Below are 15,538 nucleotides of genomic sequence, written 5' to 3' on the forward strand. Positions count from 1 at the left end.
ATTTACATACTTTTTTTTAAATTAGGACCGACTTGTTTGAAAAATATATTTTTAGATAGTACTGATCATTTCTGAACTACGTTTTCGGTTGCATTAAGAAATTTTAATTTGAAGTGAGATTTCTGGGAAATTCGCGGGACCTCATAGCCCGCGTACGCACTATAATGATATTTGAATTTCGTACCAATTGATATAGGCGTCATCTAACTCCAAAAAATATTTGCGTTTCGCTACTTTATTTCCAAAACCAGGTAACTTGAAAAATTGGGTTTGTCTAAAAATTAATTTAAATTAACATGTTCGCGTTTCTCTTTTGTATTTCCAAAAACCAGGTAACTCGAAAAATTGGGTTTGTCTAAAAATTAATTTAAATTAACATGTTCGCGTTTCTCTTTTGTATTTCCAAAAACCAGGTAACTCGATGGTTTGTCTAAAAATTAATTTAAATTAACGTGTTCGCTACCAGGTAAAATTCCTCTTGGGTTTATTAAGTTAATGTACAAGATGATTGGAAATTTGTTAAAATTTAAATTTAATACTTAAAATATGGTTATTAAATCACCACTGAAATCAAGATAGGTAGCGGCTGAAGCAGACGCTATTAGTTTTTCCTCATCGTTAATATAATTTTTGCGTCATTGGCTCATATTTTGATAAGTTTATTTAAGAAAAAAGCGCTTATGAATTTTTAATTTGTTTGTAGCAGACGCTAGATCATAGGCGCTACCTCGGAGCCGTTACGCCACCTAGACTCGTTTCGGTCATCATGTTCAACTTCGACCCCCTGCGGTGTGGGAGGGGTAGCAAATACGTCACCGGTGAGCCATTCAATAGCCTCGGAAGCGTCATAAGTGTGGGGATCAATGAGATTAAAATTTTGTTATGGGGGAAAGAGCAGGAGGGGGATTATGGACTGGTTTCTTTTCGCCTGTTCTCGGACTAAAAGTGTACTCTTTTTACGTTTAAACGTTTTATTCGCCTGTTCTGGGGATGTGAATTACACCCAATACACCGCCCCTTAAACTATTCGCTTGTTCCTGAATATTATTGCTACTCTTCTTACTCCTTCTGAAAATGAGGTGTCAGGGAGTAAATCGGATTTTGTCGTCTGCTAGCCAAAATTTATCTGCTAAAAAGGCCACAGGCAGACATTTTTGAAAAACGTTTTTACTCCGACTCAAACTATAGAGTAATATCGGCGTGACGTATGTCGACGTCACCCATGCTTTTTCCTATAGATAAAAAACTGCCCTCGAAATGGCGGCCATAGCCTAAAGCTACAGAGGGATACTACTCTATTCGCCAACACAGAATCGGAGTAAAATGGCGTTATAGCCTTACTCTTCTTACCCTACGCCGAAATCCCGGAACAAGCGAAAAGAAACCACCTATAGTGTGTATTCACGAGGCGGGGCTTAGTACCAATTTCGAATTTCCAGCGTAAATAACGGTTTTAAAAAACGTTGGGCGGCCATATTGTTAGTGATATCTCCTAGTCGCTAATCGTGGTGCTATTTATGTTAATGATTTTAAATAACGAGAAGGATAAATTTTGTGCTGGATATGGCGAAGGCATTTCTGGGAGTGATAAAATTAGGTATTTGCGAAAAATATTTCTATTACAACAACCTTGTATTGCTCATTTAGACATTTTCACCAGTTATCTGCCAAGGCTTAGAAACACAGCTAAACTTCCAAACTTGTGTTAGACAAAATGGCCACCGGCACAACCCGCGATAAAAAAATTCGCTCGTTCATCGTCATCAAACGTCATTCATATAAGGCGTGGAATACACACTATAGTCATTTTCCCTAAGTGGAAATAAATACATTGTTGATTATACCTAGGAGCAACAAACGCAAGGAGAACACAGCTAGCCTTTAAACGCTAATGCAGTGTTGTGTACAAATTTCATTGGACGAACGTTTTACGGAAAGGGGGAAGACAATTTCCGAAATTTACCCCTTCCGACGGCAGCCGGCGATAAAGCGTCTAACCAATAAAATGACTTTTGACGGGTTGCGTTCACTTTGTGTGAGGTGTTGTGTTTGTTGCTCCTAGATTATACTGAACCAAAATGTGTAAAATTTGGCGGGACGATCCATACACGATTAAACAGTCCTTGAATATTTGGGAATTGTGAAAGCGTTCGTTCTAGTTTGTGTCAAATTCAATTCTACGGTTTACTCAACCCTGGTCATTCGATCCGAACGAAGATACGTCGATCGTAACCCGACACCGTCTTGTGGCGTATTTTCGTGCTGACAGTTCGATATTAAGCGCAAAATTCTTTTCATTGACACGCTATCTTTGTCCCCTTTAAGCGATCAAATCTATCTCGAGACGACCTTCCTATTTGAGGAGTCATTATGTAACTCAACACTAGTTTCGCCACCATTCCTTTCGAGGCAAGATTACTTCTTCATTACCGAATTTTACCACTTTGCTTGGCGCTAATAGGATCTCACTCAACACGAAAAACCGTGCTTTATTAAAGTTTTCATAAATATTTGGGCCCTATTCAGTGCCAATGTCAGGAATTCTTAGGAAGGTATAGGACAAATAGATGGAGCCCCTATTTTTTATGGGCTCCCTTAGAAGAATTTTGGGGCTCTATTTAGTGCCAATGTCAGGAATTTTTAGGAAGGTATAGGACAAATAGATGGAGCCCCTATTTTTTATGGGCTCCCTTAGAAGAATTTTGGGGCCCTATTCAGTGCCAATGTCAGGAATTTTTAGGAAGGTATAGGACAAATAGATGGAGCCCCTATTTTTTATGGGGCACCTTAAAATAATTTTGGGGCCCTATTCAGTGCCAATGTCAGGAATTCTTAGGAAGGTATAGGACAAATAGATGGAGCCCCTATTTTTTATGGGCTCCCTTAGAAGAATTTTGGGGCTCTATTTAGTGCCAATGTCAGGAATTTTTAGGAAGGTATAGGACAAATAGATGGAGCCCCTATTTTTTATGGGGCACCTTAAAATAATTTTGGGGCCCTATTCAGTGCCAATGTCAGGAATTCTTAGGAAGGTATAGGACAAATAGATGGAGCCCCTATTTTTTATTGGCTCCCTTAGAAGAATTTTGGGGCTCTATTTAGTGTCAATGTCAGGAATTTTTACTAAGGTATAGGACAAATAGATGGAGCCCCTATTTTTTATGGGCTCCCTTAGAAGAATTTTGGGGCCCTATTCAGTGCCAATGTCAGGAATTTTTAGGAAGGTATAGGACAAATAGATGGAGCCCCTATTTTTTATGGGGCACCTTAAAATAATTTTGGGGCCCTATTCAGTGCCAATGTCAGGAATTCTTAGGAAGGTATAGGACAAATAGATGGAGCCCCTATTTTTTATTGGCTCCCTTAGAAGAATTTTGGGGCTCTATTTAGTGCCAATGTCAGGAATTTTTAGGAAGGTATAGGACAAATAGAATGATGGAGTCCCTATTTTTTATGGGTCACCTTAGATGCGTTTTGGGGCCCTATTCAGTGCCAATGTCAGAAATGATTAGGAAGGTAGGACAAATAGATAGAACCCCTATTTTTTATGGGCCACCTTAGATGAGTTTTGGGGCCCTATTCAGTGGCAATGTCAGGAATTTTTAGGAAGGTAGGACAAATAGGTGAAGCCCCTATTTTTATGGGCCACCTTAAAATAATTTTGGGGCCCTATGCAGTGTTAATGTCCGGAATTTTTAGGAAGGTATAGGACAAATAGATGGAGTCCCTATTTTTTATGGGCTCCCTTAGAAGAATTTTGGGGCCCTATTCAGTGCCAATGTCAGGAATTTTTAGGAAGGTATAGGACAAATAGATGGAGCCCCTATTTTTTATGGGCTCCCTTAGAAGAATTTTGGGGCTCTATTTAGTGTCAATGTCAGGAATTTTTAGGAAGGTATAGGACAAATAGATGGAGCCCCTTTTTTTATGGGCTCCCTTAGAAGAATTTTTGGGCCCTATTCAGTGCCAATGTCAGGAATGTTTAGGAAGGTATAGGACAAATAGATGGAGCCCCTATTTTTATGGGCCACCTTAAAATAATTTTGGGGCCCTATTCAGTGCCAATGTCAGGAATTCTTAGGAAGGTATAAGACAAATAGATGGAGCCCCTATTTTTTATTGGCTCCCTTAGAAGAATTTTGGGGCTCTATTCAGTGCCAATGTCAGGAATTCTTAGGAAGGTATAAGACAAATAGATGGAGCCCCTATTTTTTATTGGCTCCCTTAGAAGAATTTTGGGGCTCTATTTAGTGCCAATGTCAGGAATTTTTAGGAAGGTATAGGACAAATAGATGGAGCCCCTATTTTTTATGGGCTCCCTTAGAAGAATTTTGGGGCTCTATTTAGTGTCAATGTCAGGAATTTTTAGGAAGGTATAGGACAAATAGATGGAGCCCCTATTTTTATGGGCTCCCTTAGAAGAATTTTTGGGCCCTATTCAGTGCCAATGTCAGGAATTTTTAGGAAGGTATAGGACAAATAGATGGATCCCCTATTTTTTATGGGCCACCTTAAAATAATTTTGGGGCCCTATTCAGTGCCAATGTCAGGAATTCTTAGGAAGGTATAGGACAAATAGATGGAGCCCCTATTTTTTATTGGCTCCCTTAGAAGAATTTTGGGGCTCTATTTAGTGCCAATGTCAGGAATTTTTAGGAAGGTATAGGACAAATAGAATGATGCAGTCCCTATTTTTTATGGGCTCCCTTAGAAGAATTTTGGGGCTCTATTTAGTGTCAATGTCAAGAATTTTTAGGAAGGTATAGGACAAATAGATGGAGCCCCTATTTTTTATGGGCTCCCGTAGAAGAATTTTTGGGCCCTATTCAGTGCCAATGTCAGGAATTTTTAGGAAGGTATAGGACAAATAGATGGAGCCCCTATTTTTTATTGGCTCCCTTAGAAGAATTTTTGGGCCCTATTCAGTGCCAATGTCAGGAATTCTTAGGAAGGTATAGGACAAATAGATGGAGCCCCTATTTTTTATTGGCTCCCTTAGAAGAATTTTGGGGCCCTATTCAGTGCCAATGTCAGGAATTCTTAGGAAGGTATAGGACAAATAGATGGAGCCCCTATTTTTTATGGGCTCCCTTAGAAGAATTTTGGGGCTCTATTTAGTGTCAATGTCAGGAATTTTTAGGAAGGTATAGGACAAATAGATGGAGCCCCTATTTTTTATGGGCTCCCTTAGAAGAATTTTGGGGCCCTATTCAGTGCCAATGTCAGGAATTTTTAGGAAGGTATAGGACAAATAGATGGAGCCCCTATTTTTTATGGGGCACCTTAAAATAATTTTGGGGCCCTATTCAGTGCCAATGTCAGGAATTCTTAGGAAGGTATAGGACATATAGATGGAGCCCCTATTTTTTATTGGCTCCCTTAGAAGAATTTTGGGGCTCTATTTAGTGCCAATGTCAGGAATTTGTAGGAAGGTATAGGACAAATAGAATGATGGAGTCCCTATTTTTTATGGGTCACCTTAGATGCGTTTTGGGGCCCTATTCAGTGCCAATGTCAGAAATGATTAGGAAGGTAGGACAAATAGATAGAACCCCTATTTTTTATGGGCCACCTTAGATGAGTTTTGGGGCCCTATTCAGTGCCAATGTCAGGAATTTTTAGGAAGGTAGGACAAATAGATGGAGCTCCTATTTTTTATGGGCCACCTTAGATGAGGTTTGGGGCCCTATTCAGTGGCAATGTCAGGAAGTTTTAGGAAGGTAGGACAAATAGGTGAAGCCCCTATTTTTATGGGCCACCTTAAAATAACTTTGGGGCCCTATTCAGTGTTAATGTCAGGAATTTTTAGGAAGGTATAGGACAAATAGATGGAGTCCCTATTTTTTATGGGCTCCCTTAGAAGAATTTTGGGGCCCTATTCAGTGCCAATGTCAGGAATTTTTAGGAAGGTATAGGACAAATAGATGGAGCCCCTATTTTTTATGGGCTCCCTTAGAAGAATTTTGGGGCTCTATTTAGTGTCAATGTCAGGAATTTTTAGGAAGGTATAGGACAAATAGATGGAGCCCCTTTTTTTATGGGCTCCCTTAGAAGAATTTTTGGGCCCTATTCAGTGCCAATGTCAGGAATGTTTAGGAAGGTATAGGACAAATAGATGGAGCCCCTATTTTTTATGGGCCACCTTAAAATAATTTTGGGGCCCTATTCAGTGCCAATGTCAGGAATTCTTAGGAAGGTATAAGACAAATAGATGGAGCCCCTATTTTTTATTGGCTCCCTTAGAAGAATTTTGGGGCTCTATTCAGTGCCAATGTCAGGAATTCTTAGGAAGGTATAAGACAAATAGATGGAGCCCCTATTTTTTATTGGCTCCCTTAGAAGAATTTTGGGGCTCTATTTAGTGTCAATGTCAGGAATTTTTAGGAAGGTATAGGACAAATAGATGGAGCCCCTATTTTTTATGGGCTCCCATAGAAGAATTTTGGGGCCCTATTCAGTGCCAATGTCAGGAATTTTTAGGAAGGTATAGGACAAATAGATGGAGCCCCTATTTTTTATGGGGCACCTTAAAATAATTTTGGGGCCCTATTCAGTGCCAATGTCAGGAATTCTTAGGAAGGTATAGGACAAATAGATGGAGCCCCTATTTTTTATGGGCTCCCTTAGAAGAATTTTGGAGCTCTATTTAGTGCCAATGTCAGGAATTTTTAGGAAGGTATAGGACAAATAGATGGAGCCCCTATTTTTTATGGGGCACCTTAAAATAATTTTGGGGCCCTATTCAGTGCCAATGTCAGGAATTCTTAGGAAGGTATAGGACAAATAGATGGAGCCCCTATTTTTTATTGGCTCCCTTAGAAGAATTTTGGGGCTCTATTTAGTGCCAATGTCAGGAATTTTTAGGAAGGTATAGGACAAATAGAATGATGCAGTCCCTATTTTTTATGGGCTCCCTTAGAAGAATTTTGGGGCTCTATTTAGTGTCAATGTCAAGAATTTTTAGGAAGGTATAGGACAAATAGATGGAGCCCCTATTTTTTATGGGCTCCCGTAGAAGAATTTTTGGGCCCTATTCAGTGCCAATGTCAGGAATTTTTAGGAAGGTATAGGACAAATAGATGGAGCCCCTATTTTTTATTGGCTCCCTTAGAAGAATTTTTGGGCCCTATTCAGTGCCAATGTCAGGAATTCTTAGGAAGGTATAGGACAAATAGATGGAGCCCCTATTTTTTATTGGCTCCCTTAGAAGAATTTTGGGGCCCTATTCAGTGCCAATGTCAGGAATTCTTAGGAAGGTATAGGACAAATAGATGGAGCCCCTATTTTTTATGGGCTCCCTTAGAAGAATTTTGGGGCCCTATTCAGTGCCAATGTCAGGAATTTTTAGGAAGGTATAGGACAAATAGATGGAGCCCCTATTTTTTATGGGGCACCTTAAAATAATTTTGGGGCCCTATTCAGTGCCAATGTCAGGAATTCTTAGGAAGGTATAGGACAAATAGATGGAGCCCCTATTTTTTATTGGCTCCCTTAGAAGAATTTTGGGGCTCTATTCAGTGCCAATGTCAGGAATTCTTAGGAAGGTATAAGACAAATAGATGGAGCCCCTATTTTTTATGGGCTCCCTTAGAAGAATTTTGGGGCTCTATTTAGTGTCAATGTCAGGAATTTTTAGGAAGGTATAGGACAAATAGATGGATCCCCTATTTTTTATGGGCCACCTTAAAATAATTTTGGGGCCCTATTCAGTGCCAATGTCAGGAATTCTTAGGAAGGTATAAGACAAATAGATGGAGCCCCTATTTTTTATTGGCTCCCTTAGAAGAATTTTGGGGCTCTATTCAGTGCCAATGTCAGGAATTCTTAGGAAGGTATAAGACAAATAGATGGAGCCCCTATTTTTTATTGGCTCCCTTAGAAGAATTTTGGGGCTCTATTTAGTGCCAATGTCAGGAATTTTTAGGAAGGTATAGGACAAATAGATGGAGCCCCTATTTTTTATGGGCTCCCTTAGAAGAATTTTTGGGCCCTATTCAGTGCCAATGTCAGGAATTTTTAGGAAGGTATAGGACAAATAGATGGATCCCCTATTTTTTATGGGCCACCTTAAAATAATTTTGGGGCCCTATTCAGTGCCAATGTCAGGAATTCTTAGGAAGGTATAGGACAAATAGATGGAGCCCCTATTTTTTATTGGCTCCCTTAGAAGAATTTTGGGGCTCTATTTAGTGCCAATGTCAGGAATTTTTAGGAAGGTATAGGACAAATAGAATGATGCAGTCCCTATTTTTTATGGGCTCCCTTAGAAGAATTTTGGGGCTCTATTTAGTGTCAATGTCAAGAATTTTTAGGAAGGTATAGGACAAATAGATGGAGCCCCTATTTTTTATGCGCTCCCGTAGAAGAATTTTTGGGCCCTATTCAGTGCCAATGTCAGGAATTTTTAGGAAGGTATAGGACAAATAGATGGAGCCCCTATTTTTTATTGGCTCCCTTAGAAGAATTTTTGGGCCCTATTCAGTGCCAATGTCAGGAATTCTTAGGAAGGTATAGGACAAATAGATGGAGCCCCTATTTTTTATGGGCTCCCGTAGAAGAATTTTGGGGCCCTATTCAGTGCCAATGTCAGGAATTCTTAGGAAGGTATAGGACAAATAGATGGAGCCCCTATTTTTTATGGGCTCCCGTAGAAGAATTTTTGGGCCCTATTCAGTGCCAATGTCAGGAATTTTTAGGAAGGTATAGGACAAATAGATGGAGCCCCTATTTTTTATTGGCTCCCTTAGAAGAATTTTGGGGCACTATTTAGTGCCAATGTCAGGAATTTTTAGGAAGGTATAGGACAAATAGAATGATGGAGTCCCTATTTTTTATGGGTCACCTTAGATGCGTTTTGGGGCCCTATTCAGTGCCAATGTCAGAAATGATTAGGAAGGTAGGACAAATAGATAGAACCCCTATTTTTTATGGGCCACCTTAGATGAGTTTTGGGGCCCTATTCAGTGCCAATGTCAGGAATTTTTAGGAAGGTAGGACAAATAGATGGAGCTCCTATTTTTTATGGGCCACCTTAGATGAGGTTTGGGGCCCTATTCAGTGGCAATGTCAGGAATTTTTAGGAAGGTAGGACAAATAGGTGAAGCCCCTATTTTTTATGGGCCACCTTAAAATAATTTTGGGGCCCTATTCAGTGCCAATGTAAGGAATTATTAGGAAGGTAGGACAAATAGGTGGAGTCCCTTTCTATTATTTCTGGGTGTCCCATTTCAAATTTAAAAGTAGGTAATTGCATAACTATAACCTATCCCTAGGCACCATTATTGGTCCTATTCTGCAAACGATATTTCGATTTCGAAATTTGCGAAATCGGTAAATTAAATTCTGAAAAAATGCTTTTACTATTTGGCCAAAACGGTGGAGTCCACGTCGAAACCCGTAACCTCCTTGGACCCGAGAATAGTAGCTACGCCCCTGGTTATATTTAGATATTGGTTTAATTTTCTTATGAACTATATAGTACGGTGCATAAACGTTTAGAAAACCATCACGGTAATATTTCCGATTTAATTCTTAATGTCTTTAATTGAAATGAGGTCTAAAACATGTTTATATCAAACGTCACTGTGGGAAACATAAAGAACCAAACTTCTAGGATTCTTTTGTAGACTCAAGGAATTTTGGTTCCTTCAACCATAAGTGTATAATATTGTTACATAAGTGTGACACTTCCTATTCTTCACATGCAAAAGTTTTTCTGAGAGCTATTCACAAAACAGACTGCATTACGGGCTTCGTCGCCGTTTTGCGTCCGCTTGCTAACTCGTCACACGTAGCCGTTGACCGCGCCTCGCTATGGGGAGATTTTATTCTTGTGATGACGGCACTAGCGCTCAGTAAAATATTCACGAAAGTGACAAACTTATGGAACATTATTATAGACTTATGCTTCAACTAATTGCATAGTGCAAAAACGAAAATAGCACACCTTTTGGTCGCTAATGATTTGGAAAACACTGTCCCGGCGCAAAATGGATGTACACGACCACGGTGGTCATTTAGTAAGGAATTTTATAGATACACCTGTTTTGGCGCGATTAATCTTTATGGCGACACCTCAATAGGAGCCTCGATGGGGGCACGTGGCCCTGGGGGAACGATTTCGGGGCGGCTCAATCCGTAAACGCCCCTCCAAATCGGATGGAGGACTCGTCACTGCTCCTCCCTCGCGGCCAGGGCCTCGAAGACAGCCCGTCAGAGCTGAAATACAGATTCCTCGTCTTCATCGAAGAGAAAGCAACAGTTTCCGAAGGATCCTCTCGTCCCGGAGCTGTAGTCGAAGTGACCCGTGTCGCTCGTACCCCGCTAATACTACTTCAAAGCTCAAAATGAGTTCATACGGATTAGCGACGGTCGTATTGTGTTTGGTGCTGCTCAATTTAAGCGCCTGTCAAGCTAGAAGAACTCGTCATAGACACAGGAACAGAGAGGTTAGTTTACATTTGTTTGTACCTTTGCATAGATAATTACGCAGGAGTGCTTTCCTATATTATTATTTGGGCGCGTAAATTTTACGTTCCGTTATAAGAGACGATTAAATAATATTCTGGTAGTAAGTTAAGGTAGTTCTGTTTGGGAAATATTCGCCAAGATTGCAAATACACGATGTTATTTTTTGGCTCGTATTAGAAATTTTATTATATTAGTCTTGAAGAAATTTTTGTTATTTAGTTTGTTAGAAATTTTATTATTTGGGTCTGTTAATAATTTTATTATTTTAATTTGTTAGAAATTTTATTATTTGGGTCTGTTAATAATTTTATTATTTTAGTTTGTTATACATTTTTTATTTTACTCTGTTATAAATTTTTTATATACTTGTGTTTTACATAATTTAATATGATAATATTAATTTTAATTAATTAAAGATAGTTTTTTTAATAATAATAATAATATCTTGTTCTTGTTTGATTTTAAATAGTAAACATTTAAATCTTTAAATTTTGTGAAGACTACAGTTTTTCCATGTAATTAAATTGATACACTAAAATGCTTAAGAAATAATGGAATTTTAAAGCAGAATAATATAATGTTCAGTTGGTCCTCAAATAGTTTCCAAGTATGTTATTGAAACATATTGATATTGGCCTTTCTTGAGGCCCCACAAGTTAACTCCAGAGCCCCTTAAAACGACTTGTGGGCCTCGAGTAAAATGAAAAGTAGGTTAAAGCCCGCGTAGTCAACCCCTGGACCTGCCACTGGCTACCAAGTCGTGAATTATCTTATTCGAAAATTGAAAGAAACTATATTCAGAAATCAGCGAAATTTACTTAAAACATGTTAATTTCTGGGAATATTTTTCTGTTAAATCATTCTGGATTCCCATTTCTAGGTTATACATTTTTGGAGACAAAATTGTGGTTTCTTGACGCGTTTTCTGGATTGTATCTTCCTTAACAATCTCCGCTCTGGAAGATGACACTTTTAAATTTTTATCAGATAATCTCCCCGCGTCTAGGGCAGCCGCGGGGTCGTGAACTTTTTGCAGAACGCTCATCTAGAGGTTTATCCATCAGATGTCCTCCCTCCCAACCGTGTCCCCGAAGCTGCTGTCACATTCCCTTGGCAACTGCGACAACAGATCGACTTTTCTTATCTCCGCAAAAAAAACCGTTAGACGGAATAGCAAGCTTGTGTGACATATAAGACGAAAACCACGACCAGACTCTGAAGTTTTTAAAAGAATTTTATTTCGTTTTTCAAGGCACTGATTTAAACGATTGGTCAAGAAAAAATTATTATGATTTTTTTATCTCGAAAAATGTTATTAGTATAAAATAACATTTTTTACGTTTAAATATTTAATATTAGTGGCGCTGTTTTGTGAAATTTCATTTCTGAATTTAAGACGTGTTTATATTTGGGATAATTTTTAATGATACATCAATAAACACATTCATTGAAATGTAGTCGAAGTGGGCCGTGGACGTTAAAATAATTTGGATACTTTACTTAATACCAATTTAATGCATATTTTTTAATATAATAATTGCGCTTAACTTGTATAAGAAAATATTTCATTCGAAAATAGACTTATAAGTAAATTATATTTTATGTTGTTATAGATTTCAAAGACTAAAGATGGCGTTAACCTCGTTAGCAAAATGGAATATCCCGCGACAGAATCAGTGCAATATGACTCCATTTACGGTGAATGGTCCGCCTGGGGTCGCTGCACTCGACGTTGCAAAGAGGTCAGATGGCGCCCTTGCGTTTCCGACGAGGCCTGCGCGGACAACATTCTGCGAGAAGAACGGCACTGCACCGGCGGACGGTGCCCGAATATCGGCGGCACCAACGGTCCCATCATCATCCCCAACACTGGCACCGTCATTCAAAAGGGACGGTCCAACACCGATGTCCAAAGTCTTTACAAGATGAGAGAGATGGTGTACAGCGTGTGGTCGGAGTGGACCCCTTGCAACCGCAATTGCCGCACCAAAAGACGCCGGGTTTGCGAAGTGGAGTATCTCTGCGGTGACAGTGTGGTCGAAGAAAATTACATCTGCATCGACAAAATCGGCGGAGCTTGTGATAAACTTCACCGCGAAAAGAAATTAACCGCGAGTGATATGCTCACTCATTACTTCAACGTTTTTGGTACCGGTAAGTTGGAAACATAAGACCCGTTGGTCGCGTACTTAATTAGTTCGTTAATTTTTTCTTATTGTTGCTTAGAAATTGAAGAAAGTACCACTGTTGATAGAGTTGGTGAAGAAAACCCCCTGGAAAAGTACGAATCTCAGTGTGGTATTTCAGCCGTCCCTGATACCGAAATGGCCCTGAGGATAATTGGAGGACGGGAAACTGTTAAGGGTCGCTGGCCTTGGCAAGTAAGTAACCCACCTGACGATAGCTCGTGTAAATCGTGTAAAGTAGGAACCCTACCAAAAATATCTTTGACCTTCAAGTCCCTCTGAACAGTTTTAGCGTTAAGTTTAAATGTTGACTCTGCAATGATCCTATCAACCCATTCGCTCATTTGCTTATAATTTGAAAATAAACAAAGTTGTCTTGAGTGACCCAATACGGAAGCGAACGAACGAATATCAGTTTCAGATTTAAGAAATCTATTTTTAACGCGATACGACTGATAATAAAATTAATTTATCTATTTATTTCACTCGGTGTCATAAGGTTGCCATAAACAAGTTACAGTGTATAAACTTTAAAATCGAATATCTCGAAATTCGAAATTTCGTCTCCGTTACGAAACAGCTGCTCAGTAGATTTAGCTACGTTCCATAGGCGAAATATATGGTTGTATCTAGGAGCAACAAACACAACACCCCACACAAGAAGAACGCAACCCGTCAAAAGTCGTGCATTTTCTTGCGTACATTTTTCATTGGTTAGACGCTTTAGCGCCTGCTGCCGTCGGATGGGGAAAATTCGGAAATTGTCTTCCCCCTTTCCATAAAACGTTCAGCGTAAAGGTTCGACCAATGAAATTTGTACACAACACTGCGTAAGCGTGTTTAAGGCTAGCTGCGTTCTCCTTGTGTTTGCTGCTCCTAGGTTGTATGTACAATGGTTTTTTTTATTTGTACGCCCATCCCCGAAACCAAATGCTGGCTACGCCTCTGTTAGTTCAAATTTGCATTGGAATCGATTAATTGTTACTACATATATGCGAAGGAAGATGCTAAACATTTTGCCATTTGAGTTACTTCAGTTAGAGATATACATACATACATTATTTCCATCTGGTAGCTAACGACCAATATTTATCTTTGAATAGGTGATAATCCTAAACCGTCATAAAGAACCATTTTGCGGCGGAACTATTATCGCTCCGAATTGGATCGTCACCGCGGCCCATTGCGTTCGCAAACGACTCTATATCCGCGCGGGAGAACACGATCTGGTCGAGAAGGAAGGCAGTGAGCAGGAAGTCCGCGTCGAGGAATCCGTTTTGCATCCCAACTACGACAGCGAAACCGTCGACAACGACATGGCGCTATTGAAACTACGCAATCCCTTAATCTTCGACGACAACGTGAAACCGGCCTGCTTGCCTCAACCGGAAGAAAACTTGCCCTTGCAAGCCCGGGCCCACATTCTGGGTTGGGGTAAAAGACGCAACACTGCCCTGTACGGAACGGACGTCCTCCACGAAGCCGAAGTTCCCGTTGTCGACTTGGAGGACTGCAAGGCGGTCTACCAGGACTATCATATTAGCCAGAACATGTTATGCGCCGGATACAAACGTGGTCGAGTTGACTCTTGCGCCGGGGACAGCGGCGGACCCCTCTTGTACCGGAATGACAAACGGTGGGCCATATACGGGGTCACCAGCTTCGGAGAAGGTTGCGGGCGGAAAGGTAAATACGGTATCTATGCCAAAGTGTCCAATTTTATTGGTTGGATCAGGAAAACGATTGCCAGCAAGTAGGGCTAAACGTGACTGTTGCGCTAACTTAAAATGGTGACCTTGCCAAAGTGAAAGATCAATGTCAATCGTTCTTTGTACGCCGTGCGTGCGACTGACTTAGAGTCACTAAATGCTCGATCGTTGAGGTTTTAAATGGTTTTATTTGTGACAAAAGAGCCTGCATGTCACGTATCGGTTCTGTTTGCGAACCCAAGTCTTGGCCCTTCACCTTTGAACTCGATGAACATAATCCGTACATTACGCGTCACAACAATGGGTGATGCTGTCCATGGAGCTTTAGATTTACGACGAGAGATACGCTTTGATAAATCGAGTTTCTGTTAAAGTCAAGTGAAGTAACCTGAACTGAACTGAAATGAGCCAACCTGTGCTTGTACTCCGTGCAAATTATTCATATCCTAGTCCATGTAACAAAGAAACGTTTGACCTAACGTAACTTCACCTGATCTAAGATGTGTAATGTTGACAAGAATGTTTTAAGTAGTCTTTCCGAAAAAATACTTCCATGAGGACACAATTATAATGCATTTTATTTGATTTGATGAAACATCGCTAATTTCAGTAAAAAACTAAGTACATACGTAAGTTTATAACTATATTTCACATAAGTGTTAGCTACCTTACGTATGTAAACGTTTTACTGACACTTGTGAGAGTCATTTCTAGAATGGACACACGTTTTGGTTAACTTCATACTAAGTCACTAGCCCTAGCTAGTACGTGCTCTTTGCTTGTAGCAAACTATGCGTTATAATTTGTCCTGCTAATCTTCTTGGATATGGCGTCAATTCTACGTCACTTCACACGTAGCTGTCAGTAATTATTTCGACTAACTGACACGGTTTTTTAGTGTAATTATTCACTTATGGTAAATACAGTGCGTTATGTGTTACTCAACAATTTTTGTGATCATTATTTTACCTGGAAAACTCTCTTACAAATCTATAACTTACTATCTGTTTCCGGTTTGAAATAGCGTCAAGTTGCTTAGAAGGAACGAAATATCGCTATTCTCCCAAGAACTCATATCAGTTGGTAATTACCCATTATACCCTAATTTCCCGTCGGTGTAGCGTAGCTTACATTATTTACCTCTATCTTGTAAACTAATTGAACGCATTAAGA

At 39.7% G+C, this 15,538-nt stretch overlaps 1 protein-coding gene across 1 annotated transcript; it reads left to right on the forward strand.

The window, feature by feature from the left end:
* The first annotated feature begins 10,022 nt into the window (after nucleotides 1-10,022).
* Nucleotides 10,023-15,327, forward strand: LOC149944067 (coagulation factor X). Its single transcript, XM_090175952.1, has 4 exons — nucleotides 10,023-10,448; nucleotides 12,084-12,624; nucleotides 12,697-12,851; nucleotides 13,760-15,327. Exons 1-4 carry the CDS (start codon nucleotides 10,347-10,349, stop codon nucleotides 14,411-14,413), a joined length of 1,452 nt encoding a protein of 483 aa, XP_090032078.1. The 5' UTR covers nucleotides 10,023-10,346; the 3' UTR covers nucleotides 14,414-15,327.
* The last annotated feature ends 211 nt before the right edge of the window (nucleotides 15,328-15,538 follow it).

Source organism: Leiobunum rupestre, chromosome 5 (genome assembly GCF_980474605.1).
Source record: "Leiobunum rupestre chromosome 5, qqLeiRupe1.1.hap1, whole genome shotgun sequence".
Classification (NCBI taxonomy): domain Eukaryota; kingdom Metazoa; phylum Arthropoda; class Arachnida; order Opiliones; family Sclerosomatidae; genus Leiobunum; species Leiobunum rupestre.

Excerpts from the sequence above, each read along its gene's own strand:
- LOC149944067 (XM_090175952.1), top strand. The coding sequence starts at position 10,347 with ATGAGTTCATACGGATTAGCGACGGTCGTATTGTGTTTGGTGCTGCTC. Across the intron at positions 10,449-12,083 it reads ATAGACACAGGAACAGAGAG|ATTTCAAAGACTAAAGATGG; the intron begins GTTAGTTTACAT and ends ATGTTGTTATAG. Across the intron at positions 12,852-13,759 it reads AGGGTCGCTGGCCTTGGCAA|GTGATAATCCTAAACCGTCA; the intron begins GTAAGTAACCCA and ends ATCTTTGAATAG.